We start from the raw sequence: 17,605 nt of genomic DNA on the forward strand, positions 1-17,605 counted from the left end.
TGTGATTGAAAGAGCTTTTTATTACTAAAACAAAAATCACTGAGGCGCTATCTCATTTTCCCTTGTTAATCATTCTAAAGATTTAGTTTCTTTAATGCTGCTTATAAATTTAGTTTTTTTGGTAGAAGAATTATAAATACTCGGTTGATGCATTTAATTAAATAGAAATTCTTTTAACCTTTGATATAGATACACTGGACCTCATGAAAAGAAAACCAAGTCGTAATGCCACTTCTGTCCTCATACAGCACCAGATTTCTAGTAGATTTCTGGATCCTTCACTGTCTGTTCAGTAACAAACATTAAATAGCTTCACTGCACAGCTTGGAAGACCGCAGGAACCAGATCAGAAGGGGCACTGCTCCTCAGCAGCGTTTGTTCCTGTCTGCCGGCGTGGAGGGAGCAGTGCTGTGCTGTGCTGTGCTGTGCTGTGCTGTGCTGTGGGTTTTGAAGAGCTTGCTCCACAGTACCAGAGACGCCTCTTGAGAAATTTAGGTCTGCTGGATCTGCACACTACAAAGCCAGCTTGCCCCAGACCCTGACTTGAAGACTTTTGAACCCAGCCAAGCTGTTCCCAGGAATAATTTTTGAAAGCATGGGAAATTCGCTACTACATGGGAGCTTTTCAAACAAAGGTAGAAAACAGGTAAGATTTCTAGAGTAAAAAGAGGGACAATGTCACAGACCTTTCTGGAAAAATGTACCCAGAACAAAAGATGGCAGCTGCTGGGACTACTGGTGGGCTGCAGGCACAGGGTCATCTCTCATCAAACACACAGTGGTAGCCCAGGTAAGGAGAACGTGGACCATCCAAGACGGGGAGAGTTCCAAAGCCCACAGGGGATGTTCTTCATATAAACACAGCATCCCCTCTGTGCCAGGCTGTGCCCTCAGCATTTTAAACACAAGTCTAGTAAGAGAAGAAACTAACCAGGAATGTTAGACTCTGTAGGGTCTCTTAAGAAGAGGCCCAAAGGGGACACTAGGGGGCAGAAAGGACATTATAGGTAAATCTTTTTCTAAGAAAAATTTTCATTCCAAATTGCTCTTAATTCTCCAGATGTTCTGATCAAGATTAATATATTGATAAATTATAATTATTTATAATAAGTTTCTAAAGTCAGTGCATCCACCCAAGAGATCTGAAGGAGTCAGCCTGGGCAATATGTGTGCTTTACAGATATGGCTCACTCCTGTGCGTAAGACACTGAGAGATAACCTGCGGTGAGAGAAGCCCAGGGAATCCTTCAGATCCTGGAAAGCTGCAGGAGTCTACACAGCTTCCCTCCTGGGAAGTAAATCTCCCTGATGATACAGAATGCTTAGTGTACCGTGACTGCTTTAGCACTGTACTCTTGACAAAGATGGTCAGGGTCCAGACATGTTAAAAGGGACCATAAGGAACTTGGAGTTTTCTTCAAAAATAATGAAAGGCTCTAGAAGGAGAAATCACAGCAGAACTACAGTCCACTGGGAACACAGATTCCAGCTCAGTGGAAGGGGCACTGTAACATCGTGCAGCTCGGAACTACCTGAGCAGAAGCTGGATGATCGCCTGTTGGTAATGCTGAGGGGTTTCTGCAGTGGGTATGGGCTGTTTCCAATTCTAGCACTTTCTGAGTAAGGCAGTATTTACAAAGGTAATATTTATAATAAGAGTATGAAAAGTCTGAAGAAATTCCACACTGAATTTAAAAAAACTAAAACTTGGAGGAAAGGTACAGAAACTTTCGAAGTTCCTTGCACATAGCACATATTAAATATTTACTGACCCAAGGGAGTAACTTAAGATTTCCCCAGGGACTGATGCATGAAGGTCATGCATCTTTAACAGCCTTGAGGAGGAAGCAGAAGGACCGGGAGGTCTACCATGAAAGCTCTTTGGGAAGAAGCCAGAATACAGGGCAAGAGCACTAAGGTGGGCAGACAAGCAGCAGGTGATGGTCACAGGACGAAAGTACAAGCTAACGTGGGGGGATAATTCATAGAATAAACAGGGTCCTCCAGCCACGCTGGACTAGCTGTACCGCCAGGGGCCGAGAGATCGCAGCGCAAGGCCGGAGATCCTAGGATCAGCCAACTGGCATGCTCGCTCAGATGACCAGGGGCCGGGCAGGAGAGGAGAGCTACAAACAGAAGGGCAAACTAAAGAGGCTACGACCCTGAACAGCACAGACACTGCCCCCTCACCACAGGCCAACAGCTAGCACGTAACTACAAAAGGTAAGTTTAGGATCATGGATAATACTATAAACACATTAGCCTGGGAGGCGATACTGGCACTGAATCCACACATACCCATAAAGTTGGATGTGTTAATTAACACCAGGGTTCACTGATAAAAAGTTGGTTAAAGGAGCTCAGATACAGGAGGCGACCACACCTTCCCTAAAGGTCCCTAGAGTTCTTCTGGCCATGACTGGCAGTTAGGAGTTACTTTCCTGTCCGGCCTGTGGCTCTCAGCTGGCTGCCCAGAGCAGAAGCAAGATTCTCAAGTGGTGCCCTTTGTGTGTTTGAGTCATACATGGAAAGCAAGACCAGGTAAAATACCTGTCCTTGGGGAGGACAGTGCAGATACGCGTGGGGCGGGGGGAGACCCTGGTATTGGTAGGTCACGGGACTGCAGGGGAGAGAGACTGTTCAAGGGGATGAGGCACTCAGGGTTAAAATGACATGTTTCTTTGGTTCCCAGGGACTATTCCCTGAGCTCTAACTCCAAGGCTGAGTTCCAGAGCTATTCTGTTTGAGATTCTTGGTCACAGAGAGCCCGCCATGAGCCAAAGATTTAGACTGGTGCCAGCTGTGTACCCCGAGTGGTTAGGTAAAAGTTCACATTACATGTGTAGAATTAATCAAACCCAGATCTGTAGGCTCAAGGGCAAGATCCATCTACAAAAGCCCTTTCTTCCCGAGAAAGCCGGCTGCTGGGCTCAGTCCCACCTGGCTCAGAAAACGACTGAGTCCTTCCTTCCTGTAAAAGGCTGGTGGACGCAGGCCTCAGAGGAAGTGGCTGACCTCAGTAGGAGATGCCCAGAGACTGCAACAGGTGAAACGTGGCTCCCAAGGCCCAGCCCGTTTCTATGTTGTTCACTTTCTTTGCGAGCTGTTGGGAGGAGGAGAGGAGAAAGTGTCTTCACATTCTTGTCCGATTTTCTGCACTTCTGCAGAGAGTACCCACATGGCCAACCCAAGGCGAAATTCAGAGTGGCCAACCTTTGGAGGTTTCCCACTACTCTGTTAACAGCTTCCCTCCATGCCTCAATACCTGCCATTCTGATCCCCTAATGCTTCCGACCCAAGAAGTCCCACACAGGCTTTCTAGAGAGATCCAGACAGGATTCCGACCTCTTCTAATCCTAAAACTAAACATAGCATCTTTTTTTTCCCCCTGAATCACCAGTTTTTGAAAAGGCAACTGAGAATCAAACGCTAAAGGATGTGGTAGAAAGGGCCTAGACTGGGGTAGGAAAGAACATATAAGCTCAGTTCATACTGTGTGAGCAACTGCCTCCTCTTCAGCACTAGGAGACCGGCAGGCTGGGCCTCAGTGAGCACGGGGCCCGTATGTCCTCAGAGGTATAACAAGGGGACTGTGTTGTGTTTACCGATTTTCTTCAGAATCCTAGGGGCTCCTTGGAAATGCTTCCAAGGAGAAAGGCCAGCTAGCATTCTGCTGCAACCAGAACAGCTCTGCTTTTCACTATGAATTACTGACATTCCACCTTATTTTTTGAATAAGGATGCACTGGCACCAAAAAGTCTGAAAATCGGTGGACTGTAGTGACTGTGGTAATGAGTCTGGTTGCTGTGACCAACACTGGGGAGCACAGCACTGAAATCCTTAGCTTGAGGCTCAGCCCGGGACCCCTCAGACTAGGAGTCCACCACCCAAAATGTTTATTCCCTCCTCAGGACCAGGCCAGCAGCCTAGGGACGGAGATGCCAAAATGAAGCAACCTCTGGGACAAGGGCCTGTCCTCCCCTAATTTAAGTTCTCCCACTGAAATTAGAGGTTTTTTTTTCCTAAAGCCAGCACTGAAAATAGAAGTGTCACTAGCAGGTCGGTTCTCACTGGTGCCTCAGCAGAGGCGGTTATTAGCTCCCCATGTCCTGGCAGGCTTACGTCTCGCACCCACAGACTGGTGTGAGATGCCTCTGCTGATAGTGTCCCCAGTGGTAACAGCTCACTGTGCCTGGACATATGCTTTCCATGCCTTATCTCGATTTGCAGACCAGCCCTGTGAAATGGGTGTTTTAAGGATCCTAGTGTTCTGAGTGAGGAACCTAAAAGAGGGGACCTGAGCTAGAGGCTGAGCCGGACACGGGTGCCTTTACCAGCACACAACTCTGCTAACTGGCTCCTTTCTGGTAAGCACTTTAAGTGACAGATCACAAAGACACATTACGTACCATGCCAGAACGGGCACTGTCAACTCACCTGGGACCAGGCAAACAGGAAGGAAGAGTGGCACAAGAAAGGCAGGCAAGGGGCTTAGAAGATAAACCCTTCTAACATGCTTGACCCCAGCTCTGCGGCTGCCTTGTGCCATCGCTGTAGTTTTGGTCCAACCTCTTCTAATACACTGTAGGCTGTATGAGGCCCAAATCACTTCTAATCACCTCTGTCACTATAATGGACAATTACTCAAGTGTGATACAGAGCAAATTAAATGGGGTGGATGATGTCTTTTAGAATCGACAACTTAGAAAACAGTTTGCACGTGCCAACGGTGCAGAGAAGAGGACGAAGAAGCACGACCTGAGGCACACCTAAAACACACACTGCAGATGCACAGGGCACTCACTGGTGACACCTTTCTGGTCCCTCAGGTGCTCTGCTAAATAAAACCCATCTAGGACCTACGGGTGGGCTCACGCTACTGACCTGGTGCACCTGCCCTGGACCTCTCGGAATTGAGCAACTTTCTGTGATGGTCCCAGCACCTCTGTCCCTGTGCATCTTTGACAAAACTTCAGCCCTGACTCTTGTAACCACCCCATCAGGGACACGAACCCAGAGCAAGCACAGCCCAGGATTCAGGAAGTGTGCATTTCCAACCTGCACCCCGGCCCATGAGTTCCCTCTCCCCTCTCTTCTTGTTTCTTGCCCTGGGATCCAAATGGATCTAATAAACCACATGACTTGGGCATCTTAATTTGGGCGGCAGGCCTCTGTTCTGTGACCTCTGGCTTAGCTTGCCTGGTAACAAATTCGGAGGGGACCCCTGCTTTCAGGTAACCTCCACGCTGATGACCAGCACAGCGCCTCGTCCACTGCCTGAGCAGAAGTATCCCGCAGTGCCACCTAGGGCTGCTCTGACTACTGAGCAAGTTCTTGACCCCTTCCCCCCAATTCCAGAACACAGCCTGTCCCAGGCCGGCGGCGCTCCACCTCTCACCTGTAAGACGGTGCTGTCCGCAAAGCCAAAGCCGTCCTTCAGCAGGGCTGTGATGTAGCTGAGATCCATACACAGGAAAGGGCTGCCTGAGCTGAACTTCTCCAGGTTATCACACACTGCAAGTGGGGGAGTGAACAGCTGAGAGGTGCAGTTCTCTAAATACAGGCAGACAGCAGGGCAAAGCCAGAGTCTCCTGGAGACCAGACTGCACCGATGGCTTCTGCAAAACCAAGTCTGCACATCCCCGTGGTGACAGCTTATTTCCCAAGTTCTTTGACTTATTGTGGGGACCTACTTCTAAGTCCCTGATGTGTTACAAACGCTGTGGCCCGAGAGACAGGAAGTACCAGTTCGGTCTAAGCCAGTGCCGCGGGGGCGCCTGGATGAGCTCATCTGTTGTTGAGATCAGTCCTCAAGGAGGCCCCGGAAGCTCTCCCCCAGGATCTCGAGCACTCGCTGTGTCACTAACCCGAGACCACTACCGCAGTCAGACCACAAAGGAAGAAATGTCGGAGGACACGGTTTCACCATTCCCCAGCGCCTCCTGGAGTCCCATATTCTTTCCCAGAACTGTAACAGCACACAGCAATGTTTGAAACTCCTCGCGAAGCCAGGGAGGCCCAGGGAGGGAAGCAGCCTTCTAGAGGCGCTGAGCTGAGCCGCTGGCTGCGTGGGGGCCCCGGGGCGCAGGCAGAGGCTCGCGCACTCACCCTGGAGGGCTTCCTGACACTCACCTTCCCTGGCCTTTCTTTCAAAATCTTCAACCTTTAAAACACCCCCCTTTGCATAATCTGAAATAGAACAGTAGCTGATGTCAAAAAGTATTCAAGAAAACAAGGACATTGATTCTAGTGATATTTATAATCATGAAAAGCTGAATAAAATGTCCAAAATTTGAGAAAGGACTATGCAAACATAACATCTACACAACACACTCTATGCAGCCCGTTTTACTCACCTAGTTTATGTGTATTTAACACAGTAAAAAACAGACAATGCAGTGGGAAAGGAGAAACTCACTCCTACCAGGTCATGACGGATCACGTCACCAACTCCCGCACAGTAACGAAAGCATTACTCTGGGGATAAGGCAGAGTTGTAAAGGGCAGGAAGAAATTCTCGGGGGTGACGCGTTCACTGTTGTACACATGACAAAACGTGCAAACCGCAAGCTATCAACATGCATTTACTGAAGGGCCATTATACCTCATACAGATGGAAAGAACACCGCCTACGTGTACTGCTGCCTAGGTCGTCTTCTAGCTCCAAAGCACCCAACACCTCACCCAGCCTTCTGCTCCCCCAAGTCCACAGCTACTCGGCAGCAGCATGGAGAGGAGCCGGGCGAGCGCCCACGGGCACTGCAGACGCTGCCCTGTGCCCCGCCCCCAGTGCACTCACCGATCATGCCCGTGTCAACAGCCCGATCGTAGTAGTAAGAGAACGCATAGAAGGAGCTTCTCTGGACCTCCTCTGGCTGGTGCAGCTTCCCTTGTACCACTCTCAGCACTTCAGCATAGCAGGGCTCAAAGCCCATGTCCCCTGCAAAGGTGCACAGGGGGAGGTGAGAACAGGGATGGGGGCGCACTGAGGCAAGCTGCTGAAGACAGGAGGCTGAGGCTCGCAAGCAAAGCTGAGCGAACTTGTGCAGCCTCACTGCCCCGTGTTTCTGGAGCCGTGTATTCACAGCGGTGCCGGCCCTGAGGAGCAGGTAGCTGGAGGGCTCACTGGCTTCCTTCACGTGGACTTGGAGCCGTGTATTCACAGCTCACTGGCTTCCTTCACGTGGACTTGAATTTTTTTTCTTAAATATTTATTTATTTTATTTGAAAGGCAGAGTTACAGAGAGGCAGAGGCAGAAAGAGAGGGGTCTTCTATCTGCTGGTTCATGCTCCAAATGGCCGCAAAGGCCAGAGCTGTGCCGATCTAAAGCCAGGAGCTTCTTACAGATCTCCCACACAGGGGTGGGGGCCAAGCACTTGGGCCATCTTCCATGGCTTTCCCAGGCCACAGCAGAGAGCTGGATCGGAAGTGGAGCAGCCGGGACTAGAACCCGTGCCCACGTGGAATGCCGGTGCTGCAGGCGGTGACTTTACCCGCTATGCCTGGCCCCTGGACTTGATTTTAAAGTCCATGCCTTATGTGATGCCCAAGATGAATCACGCTTCCAGCTGTCTCAATTTTAAGCTTTACTATAAATAGTTAAATATTAACTGAGCCTAAAACCAAGTTCATGCTGCTGCCTTAGGCTTGGGCTAACAGGCTTCCACCACCACAGTTGACTAGGCAACGAGAAGAACGCAAATGAGAGCTGTCTTGCTGGCCGCTGTCTCACACTGGTCACCGGAGGCACACCAAGATCATGGGAGTAAGCCCCGCAACATGCATGCTTCTCTTGAGCGCCAGGAAGACGACTCCGTGGGACTTTTCCACAACTTCTATTCAAAGGGCAATTTCAATTCATGAAAAAACATCACTCCAGGGGTAGGTATTTAGGGCAGCAGTTAAAACGCTCCCCATATCCCATATTGTAGTGCCTGGGTTTTGTTTTTAATGTAAAGATTTATTTTTTGAAGGGCAGAGAGAGAGAGAGAGAGGGAGAGGGAGGAGAGAGATGGATCTTCCATCTGCTAGTTCACTCACCAAATGGCCACAATGGCAGGGGCTGGTCCAGGCCGAAGCCAGGACCTGGAGCACCGTCCCGGTCTTCCACATGGAGTGGCAGGGTCCCTCCACTGACTTCCCAGGCTCATTAGCAGAAAACTTGATCAGAAGTAGAGCAGCGGGGACTCAAGCTGGCGCTCTGATATGGGATGCTAGTGTCACAGGCAGCAGCTGGGCGTGCTGCACCACAGCGCGGGCCCCTGGATCCACTTCTCACTCGGGAGAGAGCAGACGACGGCTCAAGTGCTTAGGTCCCTGACACACGTATGGGAGACGGGGATTGAGTTCTGAGCTCCTGGCTTCAGCCTGGCTCAGCCCCAGCTAAAACAGGTACTAGAGGAGTGAACTAGCAGGCGGAAGGTCTCTCTCTGCCTTTGTCTGGCTTTCAAATAATTTTTTAGAAAAGTTTTATTTTGGGGCTGGCGCTGTGGCACCGCTGGTTAAAACTACAGCCTACAGCGCTGGCATCTCATACAGGGTGCTGGTTGGAGTCCTGGTTGCTCTACTTCTGATCCAACTCCCTGCTAGAGAAGGCAGCAGAGGATGGCCCAACTACTTGGGCCCCTGCACCCACAGGGAAGACCTGATGAAGCTCCTGGCTTTGGCCTGGCCAGGCCCCCCAAGTTGTTGTGGCCCTTTGGGGAGTAAACCAGTGGATGGAAGATCTCTCTCTCCTTCTAACTCTGACTTTCAAATAATTAAAATAGTTCATTTTACAGAGAGATGGCGAGACAGAAAGAAAGAGATCTTCTGTCTGCTGATTTACTCCCCAAATGGCTGCAACTGCCAGGCCCAGGCCAGGCTGAAGCCAGGAGCTTCTTCTGGGTCTCCCACGTGGGTGCAGGGGCCCAAGGACTTGGGCCATCTTCTGCTGCTTTCCCAGGCCATCATCAGGCAGCTGGATGGGAAGTGGAGCCAGGATGTAAGATCTGCTCTCCCAGTACAGGCTGCTGTTCTCTTGTGCACAGGGAGGCAGCCTGTCGGTTTCCCCCCATCCATCAATAAGCCTTTTCCCCTAAAAAAAAAAAAAAAAAAAAAAAAAAAGAAGTGGAGCCAGGAAGCCAGCACTGCAGGCAGCAACTTTACCTGTTATAACATCAGCCCCTCAAATGCATTTTTAAAAATTAACTATTTAATTATAAGTAGTTAAAAATGTAAAAATCTCTATATAAACACAAAATCCCTTACCTTCTTGGTTGCCACCATATTGGTATTTTACACCCCCAAAGATCCACTCTGCTTCCAACCATCTCGGTAGACAGGCACTTCGGAAAGTGTGTCCATCAATTCCTAAAAAAGCCAAGGCACAAAGTAAGAGACAAGTACGTGAGAGAGAAGGGAGGAGCAAGCAAGAAGTCCCTGGGGTTGAGAGGAGTCACCAAGGGGGCTGGGCTGACGGTCTGAGGAAATTAACTGCACGACTGTGTCCCGGGACAGGAATTGTTATCTCGGGGTTCCTGGGCCGCGTGGTGTTGGCGAACCTTTGGAAACGGCAAGCAGCGTTTGTGCACATGCACCTGTGACAGTGTGGCCCATCACTGTCCTCACATCTCATAGAAATCCAAAACCCACAATAATGTAAGTTCCTTCCTTTCTGAAAAAGGGAAAAAATACTGTGCTACCGTCCTCACTGGCTGCTTTCGGGAAATACACTTGAAGATGTCTTGTGGACTCTGAAATGCTACACAATCATCATCCCAGAAGTTCACTGTGGGGCCAGCACTGTGGTACAGCGGAGCACCACCTGCCATGCTGGCATCCCACATGAACTCCAGTTCGAGTCTCGGCTGCTCCACTGCACATCCAGCTCCCTGCTGATGCACCTGGGAAGGCAGTGGAAGATGGCCCAACGCCCTGGGCCCCTGCCACCCACATGGGAGACATGGATGGAGTTCCTGGCTCCCATCTTTGGCCTGGCCCAGCCCCAGCTGTTGCAGCCATTTGGGAAGTCAATCAGCAGATGGAAGATCTCTAACTTGACCTTTCAAATAAATAAATTTTAAAAAACCACCATCACCACCACCAAATAATTTCCTGCGAGTCAGGCACCGTAAAAAATGTAGTAAATGAAGTTTCCTTGAAGGTGAGGAAAGCGGCCCAGAAATGGTAATTAACTTGCCCAAATCACAAAACTCGGACTGACCCCAGTTCTGCCTGACCCCAACCATGAAGGGATGAGTGGAGTTGTTCAGTTATTCCACCTTGTAAGTAGAACAAACCCTGCCTGCTTCCTGCACCTGCCACAGAAAGCCCAGGGCCTGTCCAAGGTCCTGTCAAACACCTGGAGCCTGGGAAGTGTGCAGTTAAGCCTCCAGGCCACAGCTGATCCCCTGCGTGAGCGGACCTCATTCTGAAAACAGCTAATCTATGTCAAAACACTTGCATGTACAAAATAAAAAGGAATTGGCTGTTATTATATGCATTATACAGCATCTGCTTCCCAGTTCAACACAAGCCCTTCTGCCACTGAACCGGTGCCAAGGAAGGCAAGAAGCAAGCCGAGGATGGGCCACCCCACCTGACACAGGTACCCAGACGAACCTTCCGTCTCCAGGGCGCCCAGCGTTGCCAGTCTTGCAGCTTTCAATCCAAATCCCAAGTAACTGTAAGATACAGGATTGACCAACTTTGTGCTGGTCCTGAAGTTCTCCAGCCCAGAGCTACCTCCTGCAGAAGGAATGTGGTTTCTCTGCCTCCCTCTGGAAAATGGAAACCTTGTTCTCTGGGACCCACTCGTCTCGTGCTCAACAGTGGCTACTGCACAGTTTGGATGAAGGCTGTATAGGAAGAACCACCTTCACACCTTCAGCTAAGTGACAATTCCTGAGATCCTACCCTGGGACCATTTCCAGAAAAGCTCTCATGAGTGTGGCCTGGGTCCCAGCTGGGATCAAACTGCAGGCTGGATTTTGAACAACCGAGGGCCACCTCAAAGGAGCTGGTGTGGACCTGTGGCTGACTCTTTTCCAAGTGTCCTCTGGGGAGGGAAAATTCTTTACTCTGAATTTACATACTTTTAAGGCCAAGAATGGAGAAGCCTCTTAGGTCCCTTGGGTTTGGGTAAGTGGCTTAGGTTACAGCTGATAGGCTTAGGGGACTGGCAAAGATGTGTAGGGCTGGCCAAGTGCTGCATTGACAGATGTGTGAATGCTTTGAAGTTTTAGAGACTCATACAACACGCAGAAAATTCTCCCCTGTCCCCCTCCTCACCTATGTGTATAGAGCTTATAAGTGCTGTTAAACATCTCAAAGGAAGTGAGGTAGTCCTTAGGGGTTTGTTCCAGGGTTTTCTGCAAATCAGAAAAAGCAGAAAGACCACTCAGGATCTGCAGTCACTGAAGATCTCATCATCACTACCCCTCTCCCTCCCCCCAAAGTCAGAGATGCAGATGGATTATGCTGCTGATCTCAGAAGCCCTGAAGACTAAGAGAGACTCTGAACCATGGCAGAAGCGCCAGGCTTCCTCAGTCTCGGTGGTGGAGCTGTCTGCCAGGTATACTGCTGGCCAGAAGTCCATGTAAATGACTCACCTTAAACTTCGGCAGAAATGTGATTTGGGTGGAGGCCCCCCCCAGGTCCAGGGTCCCCACAGTCTCCTGGCCACGGCCATGCAGCTGACCTGTTAACGAGAGCCAGCTCAGAATCTCCTCCACATCTGGACAGTCCACTGTGTCTGCAATTTCTCTCCTGTTGTCATCACACATGGAAAATATTCATCCCATAATCCTCTACGGTACCCTGGCCCCAAAGGCTGTGGGGAAATGTCAACCCACAAGGATTCCTGGTGCAGCTGAGGCCTTGAAGGCAGGTTGTAAACATTAACTTCCTTTCCTCCCCTCCAACTTAAAGGGGGGGGGGTATTTACTCTCCTGACCATGCCTCTGAAAGCCAGTTAAGATCTAGGATAAACTTGAGGACGTATTACCTGTCAGGAAGTTCACAGTAACCCAAGCTAAGATGCCTAGAGGAGAGAGAGAGACAACGATTACAGGCCAGAGCACATTTCCTCGTTCCTGGTCCCTGGTTGTTCTCTTCCTGTCTGCATTCCTCTTCTGGAGCACACGCTTCCCTCCCACCACGCTCCGCTCCCCACTGCTCTGTTTCCTTGTTCAGCTTCTTTCTCTCCAGCGCCCAGCCCGGTCCCAAGTTGCTTGAATCAGATCTTTCACCGACCCTGGGCCCTGCCCGGGAACAGGTATCACGGCCTTTCTCACCTTCATCGGATCCGTCCATGATACCAACACTGTCGTCTGGTACCAGGAAAGGTGACTTCTTGAAGATCTCCTCTACCTAGAGTGAACGAGAGGTGGGGGGGAGAGGGGTCTGGAGTCCCTAAAGCAATACAACCGACTTTCTTAGTTTGGCTGTGCTATAGGGCTTAGAAAACTACACTTTGTTCTCCCTAGGTAAAATTTTAGCGTAACTCATTCTTCCTGAGGAACCAGAGAAGAAATTAGACAAGTCATTGCTAGTTTCTTGCAAAACAGGGATTCCTTACTTTAAAGTAAACTTCAACCAAAACCATCTGATTTATAGGTGACCTGGACCTAGGAAAATGGCATGGACTTGGCCCGCCAGCTCCAATCATGCAGCATCTGAACTCTTTCTGGACACACAGTGGGGCTGGTGGCTTTGCCATCCCATTTCCTAGAGGAGCAGCTGAATCTGTGCCATTGTGGGCGCCTGGGTGCAAGGGCCAAGGTGCTAGCTCCCAGCCCCTGCTGGACTCGGGCACAGGCCTGGGGTCTCTAAGGTCTAGGCAGACCCCAGATCTAGACTTAGGGAAGGAATCCTACTCTTGGAGATGGGAACTCAGATCCTGCCCCGGGCTCTTCATTCTCCATAAATACAGGCTGCTGGCACTGGAGTTATCGTGGGGGAGACAAAGAATTCTCCAGATAGGAATAGGAAGCTGCTGTTCTCATTGCAAGTGGGACAGGAGAATTCTAGACCCTCTTTCAACCAGGACAAACCAGTCCCCTGACTGATAAGCGTGCTTTTAAGGAGAAGACAGAGAAGCAAACACAGAAAGACAGGTTCTGCTTTTGCTTTCACTCCTCTCCCCTCTCCCAGTTTGTCCTCAACACAGCAGCCAGAATGGGGCTTTTAAAACGGATGCCAGGTTCTCTCTCTTCCTTGCTCAAAACCTTCTGGTGGCTTCCTTCTTAGAAAACGCCAAAGTCTTTTCAAAGGTCCCGGAGACCCTACGTGATAACCCCCTCCTCGCCCACCACACACCACCACCTCACTGATCTCATCTCCTGCTTCCCACTTGGCCCCTCCAGCCACGCTCATCTCCTGGACGCTGTTTCGGAACATTCCAAGCACAGTCCTGCCTCTGGCCCTCGCACGGCTGTTTCTTTGCTCTGGAACCTTCTTCCCCCAGACATCTTCTGTAACTTGCTCCTTCATTCTCCTCAGTGTGTGATCAGGTGACCCTTACCAGAGGGTCTTCCTGACGGCCTGAGGCCAGCATCTCCCCACAGCCCGGCAGTGTCCCCTGCCTGCTTTACGCTCTCCGTGGCATCCACAGCCCCTGACATGCTTTCCCTGACTTTCGGGTTGCCTGTTTTCTATATCTCACACACGAGAGTGTAAGCGCCACGAGGGGAGGGACTGTTCTTTTCCACTCCCTGCGGAGTGAGTTCCCAGTGATGTCACTGGTGCCCAGAACCAGGTCAGCACTCACATGCTGAATGAATGATGAATGAGTGAGCAATCAGGATTCAGATTCTCACACAGACATGCTAGGATGCTTACCCTTGCACAAGGGACTGAAGACCCCTGTGCTAACCGTCAAAGCAAAATGGATTTAGATGACAAATTAGCACACCTGCAGTACAGAATCCTGGGCCAGCATTGTGACTTAGTGGGTGAAGCTGCTGCCTGTGACACTGGCATCCCATACAGGCACTAGTTTGAATTCTAGCTGCTCCACTTCTGATCCAGCTCTCTGCTATAGCCGGGAAAGCAGCAGAGGATGGCCCAAGTCCTCGGGCTCCTGCACCGGCATGGGAGACCTGGAGGAAGCTCCTGGCTCCTGGCTTTGGATTTGCTGTTTTAGCCATCTGGGAAGTGAACCAGCAGATGGAAGACTTTTCTCTCTCTCGGCCTCTTGCCTCTCTGTAACTCTGCCTTTCTAATACAATAAATAAATCTTTTTAAAAAATACAGAATCCTTTTATCTTGTTTTCTGTTATGATAGGATTCTGTATATAATAAGCTTTACAACATGAATTTAAATCTTAGTAATTTATATATTTGCTGCAAAATATGAATAAAATTGAAAATATTGAACTTAACACATCTATATATTTAAATTTTTGACCTGAACAAGTTGAAATAGATGACTTTAAAATGTTTTCAAACTTTAAAATTCCATGATAATTCTCAAAAGCTGCTCAAAGATAAAAACCAGACATAAGAGCATATAAACTGTAAGATTCCACTTGTATGAAATATAAAAATGTGCAAAACTCACCTAGAGTGACAGACTGCAGATCAGTGGTTGCCTGGGTTCAGGAGTGGGGGAACCTGACCATAAGGGGGCATGAGGAGACTTCTTTTTTTTTTTTTTTTTTTTTTTTGACAGGCAGAGTGGACAGTGAGAGAGAGAGACAGAGAGAGAAAGGTCTTCCTTTGCCGTTGGTTCACCCTCCAATGGCCGCCGCTGCAGCCGGCGCACCGCGCTGATCCTGGCAGGAGCCAGGAGCCAGGTGCTTTTCCTGGTCTCCCATGGGGTGCAGGGCCCAAGCACCTGGGCCATCCTCCACTGCACTCCCTGGCCATAGCAGAGAGCTGGCCTGGAAGAGGGGCAACCGGGACAGAATCCGGCGCCCCAACCGGGACTAGAACCCGGTGTGCCGGCGCCGCAAGGTGGAGGATTAGCCTATTGAGCCACGGCGCCGGCTGAGGAGACTTCTGTATTTGTAAAAATTCATTTACTTGCATATTTGGAATGGATACATTTTATAATATGTAAGTTTACCTCAATAAAATTGGTTAAAAACAATTTCTGTAATTTTGCTTATAAAGTTAGAGAAGTTGGGATTGCTAAGACATTGCAGGAAGAGCGCAATATTATTCTGAGAGTACTAGACAGACACATAAATAACTCACTATGACAAGAGCCTCGGTCACCACTGGGCTGAAACCACAGCAGAATACTGACATGACAGTCATACCCCAAAGGCCTAAAGATTCATAAAGAAAATACTCCTGAGGGAGAAAGAATGAGCCAAGATGCAGATTTCGTTACCTCCAAGAGCAGAGCCTGGGCTTTCTGTCCTGGCAGCAAGCGCAGTCCTGCTGTTGCCTTCAGGACCACGGGGGTCATTTTCCAGTGACTTCGTGGAATAGAGTCTTTGGCCATGTCCAAGAGTCCTTGAACGGTCTCAGCACCCTTCAAAAGAGACAACTTGTCCATCCAATGAACAGCCCATTGTGGCACTGCTCTGTTCCTTCCACGTGCTTTGTGGGAGCAAGAGGAAGGAGGTGGCAAAGGGCTCCAAACACTCCACTCTGTGGAGCACTTTGTAGGAGAAATTCCTTTCAACCTGACAGTCGTTAACAAAAATTATTCTTTTAATTATAGTGGGCCATTGTAGCTGAGTGTTATTTTATGTCTCATATACATTATCTTTAAAAATGTATTTATTGGGGCCAGCGCTGTGGTGTAGTGGGTAAAGCCACCGCCTACAGTGCCAGCATCCCATATGGGCTCCAGTTCAAGTCCTGGTTGCTCCACTTTCGATGCAACTCTCTGCTATGGCCTGGGAAAACAGTAGATGGTCCAAATCCTTGGGCCCCTGCACCCACATGGGAGACCCGGAAGAAGCTCCTGGTTCCTTGGCTTCAGAACAGTGCAGCTCTAGCCACTGAGGCCAATTGAGGAGTGAAGCAGTGGATGGAAGAGTTCTCTCTCTGCCTGTCTGCCTCTCTCTGTGTAACTCTGAGCTTCAAATAAATAAATAAATCTTTTTTAAAAAATGTATTTATTTGAAAGAGTGACAGAGAAAGAGGGAGAGAAGAGAGGAGAGGAGAAGGGAGGGGAGAGAGAGAGGGAGAGAGAATGACTTAATCTTTCATCCGCTATTCCACTGGCCAAATGGCTACAATGACCAGTCTGAAATCAGGTGCCTGGAACTCCATCCAGGTCTCCCACGTGGATGGCAGAGGCCCAAGGACATGGGGATTTTCCACCACTTTCCCTGGATTGGAAGCAAATGAACTGGAACTGGAACCAGCGCTCTCATATGGGATGCTGGCTTTGCACTCTCATATGGGATGGTGGCTTAATCTGCTATGCCACAACACTGACCCCCATAAATTATCTGTGGGCCAGAATGTTGGGTACAGGGGAAGAACCATGGGAGTTGAAGTCAGCAGACCTGCTCACTAAGTCTGTGGCCCGACGTAGGTCACTTGGCCTTCCTGGGCCTTGGTTTCCTCAGGTGCCACGGGAGACACCCCTCATACCACCACTCAACTGGTGTCCACGTAGACAAGGTGGCGTGTGTGTGGCTGCCACAACACATGCGCGCTGGGCTGCTATCATGCTGCAGTCTGTGATCTCACTTTGTCAGGCTCATTTTTGCACTCACCAGCACCTGTGCTCACAGCACACAGTAGATGCTCAATTTATAATAAATGAAAATCATTACTTCAAATCTACCATCTCCCAGAGTGAACATTTATTCCTTAATCATTATTACTAGCAACCACAAAGCAATCATCTCTACCAAGTGTCTCATCAGAAGCAGGTACTGTGGCACAGAAGTTACGCTGCTGCTTGGAGTGTCTGGGTGTGAGTCCTGCTTCTGCTTCTGATGCAGCTTCCTGCTAATGTGGAAGACAGCAGGCATGGCTCAAGTACTCGGTTCCTGTCAACAAGAGACCTGGATGGAGCTCCTGGCTTCAGCCTAGATCCAGCCCCGGCTGTTGTGGGCATTTGGGGAGTGAAACAACAGGTGGAAGAGTGCTCTCCCCACAACTTCCTCCTCCCTCTCTTTCCCCCCTCCCCATCTCTCCTCCCTTTTCCCCTCTTGCCCCCTCTCTCTCCTCCCTCCCCCACCCAGCATCCCATATTAGAGTACTCCTCCACTTTTGATCCAGCTCCCTAGTAATGTGCCTGGGAAAGCAGAGAAGATGGCCCAAGTGCTTGGTTCCCTGCCACCCATGTGGGAGACCTGGAAAAAACTCCTGGCTCCTAGCTTCAGATCATCAGCTCAGCTCCTGCCGTCATGGCCATTTGGAGAGCGAACAGGCGAATGGAGGACCTCTCCCTCTTTCTGTCTGTAACTCTTACCTCCCAAATAAATAAATAAAATATTTTTAAAAACACTCCAAATAAGATTAAAAGGCAGAAAATAAGAAGTTCCACTTAAAAACATTAGCTGTCTAATCAGTTTCAGATATGAAGTGTTTCCAGCAGCTCCTAATTCTATATGTAGCACATCTGCCATTTCATACGCTACTGACTGAGAAAACACATCCTTGCAGCTCTTTAGGATCAAACCATTTTGCACATCAGGATTTCTTG

At 49.5% G+C, this 17,605-nt stretch overlaps 1 protein-coding gene across 7 annotated transcripts in view; it reads right to left on the reverse strand.

The window, feature by feature from the left end:
- The window catches only part of ENTPD5 (ectonucleoside triphosphate diphosphohydrolase 5 (inactive)), a 58,677-nt gene continuing 41,072 nt past the window's right edge, over positions 1–17,605 (reverse strand). For 6 of the 7 annotated variants that reach the window (XM_017349383.3, XM_051826256.2, XM_070065263.1 and 3 more), the window contains 11 exons: positions 15,323–15,466; positions 12,279–12,354; positions 11,990–12,025; positions 11,595–11,683; positions 11,274–11,353; positions 10,605–10,666; positions 9,252–9,353; positions 6,801–6,941; positions 6,134–6,190; positions 5,400–5,515; positions 1–3,103 (listed from right to left, as the gene is read on the reverse strand). In XM_017349383.3, coding sequence (XP_017204872.1) covers positions 3,017–3,103; positions 5,400–5,515; positions 6,134–6,190; positions 6,801–6,941; positions 9,252–9,353; positions 10,605–10,666; positions 11,274–11,353; positions 11,595–11,683; positions 11,990–12,025; positions 12,279–12,354; positions 15,323–15,466 — 990 coding nt within the window. In that variant the 3' untranslated portion in view covers positions 1–3,016. The remainder of the gene's footprint in view (positions 3,104–5,399; positions 5,516–6,133; positions 6,191–6,800; positions 6,942–9,251; positions 9,354–10,604; positions 10,667–11,273; positions 11,354–11,594; positions 11,684–11,989; positions 12,026–12,278; positions 12,355–15,322; positions 15,467–17,605) is intronic. The other variant, XM_051826259.2, reaches the window with a different exon arrangement.

This window comes from Oryctolagus cuniculus, chromosome 20 (assembly GCF_964237555.1).
Source record: "Oryctolagus cuniculus chromosome 20, mOryCun1.1, whole genome shotgun sequence".
Classification (NCBI taxonomy): domain Eukaryota; kingdom Metazoa; phylum Chordata; class Mammalia; order Lagomorpha; family Leporidae; genus Oryctolagus; species Oryctolagus cuniculus.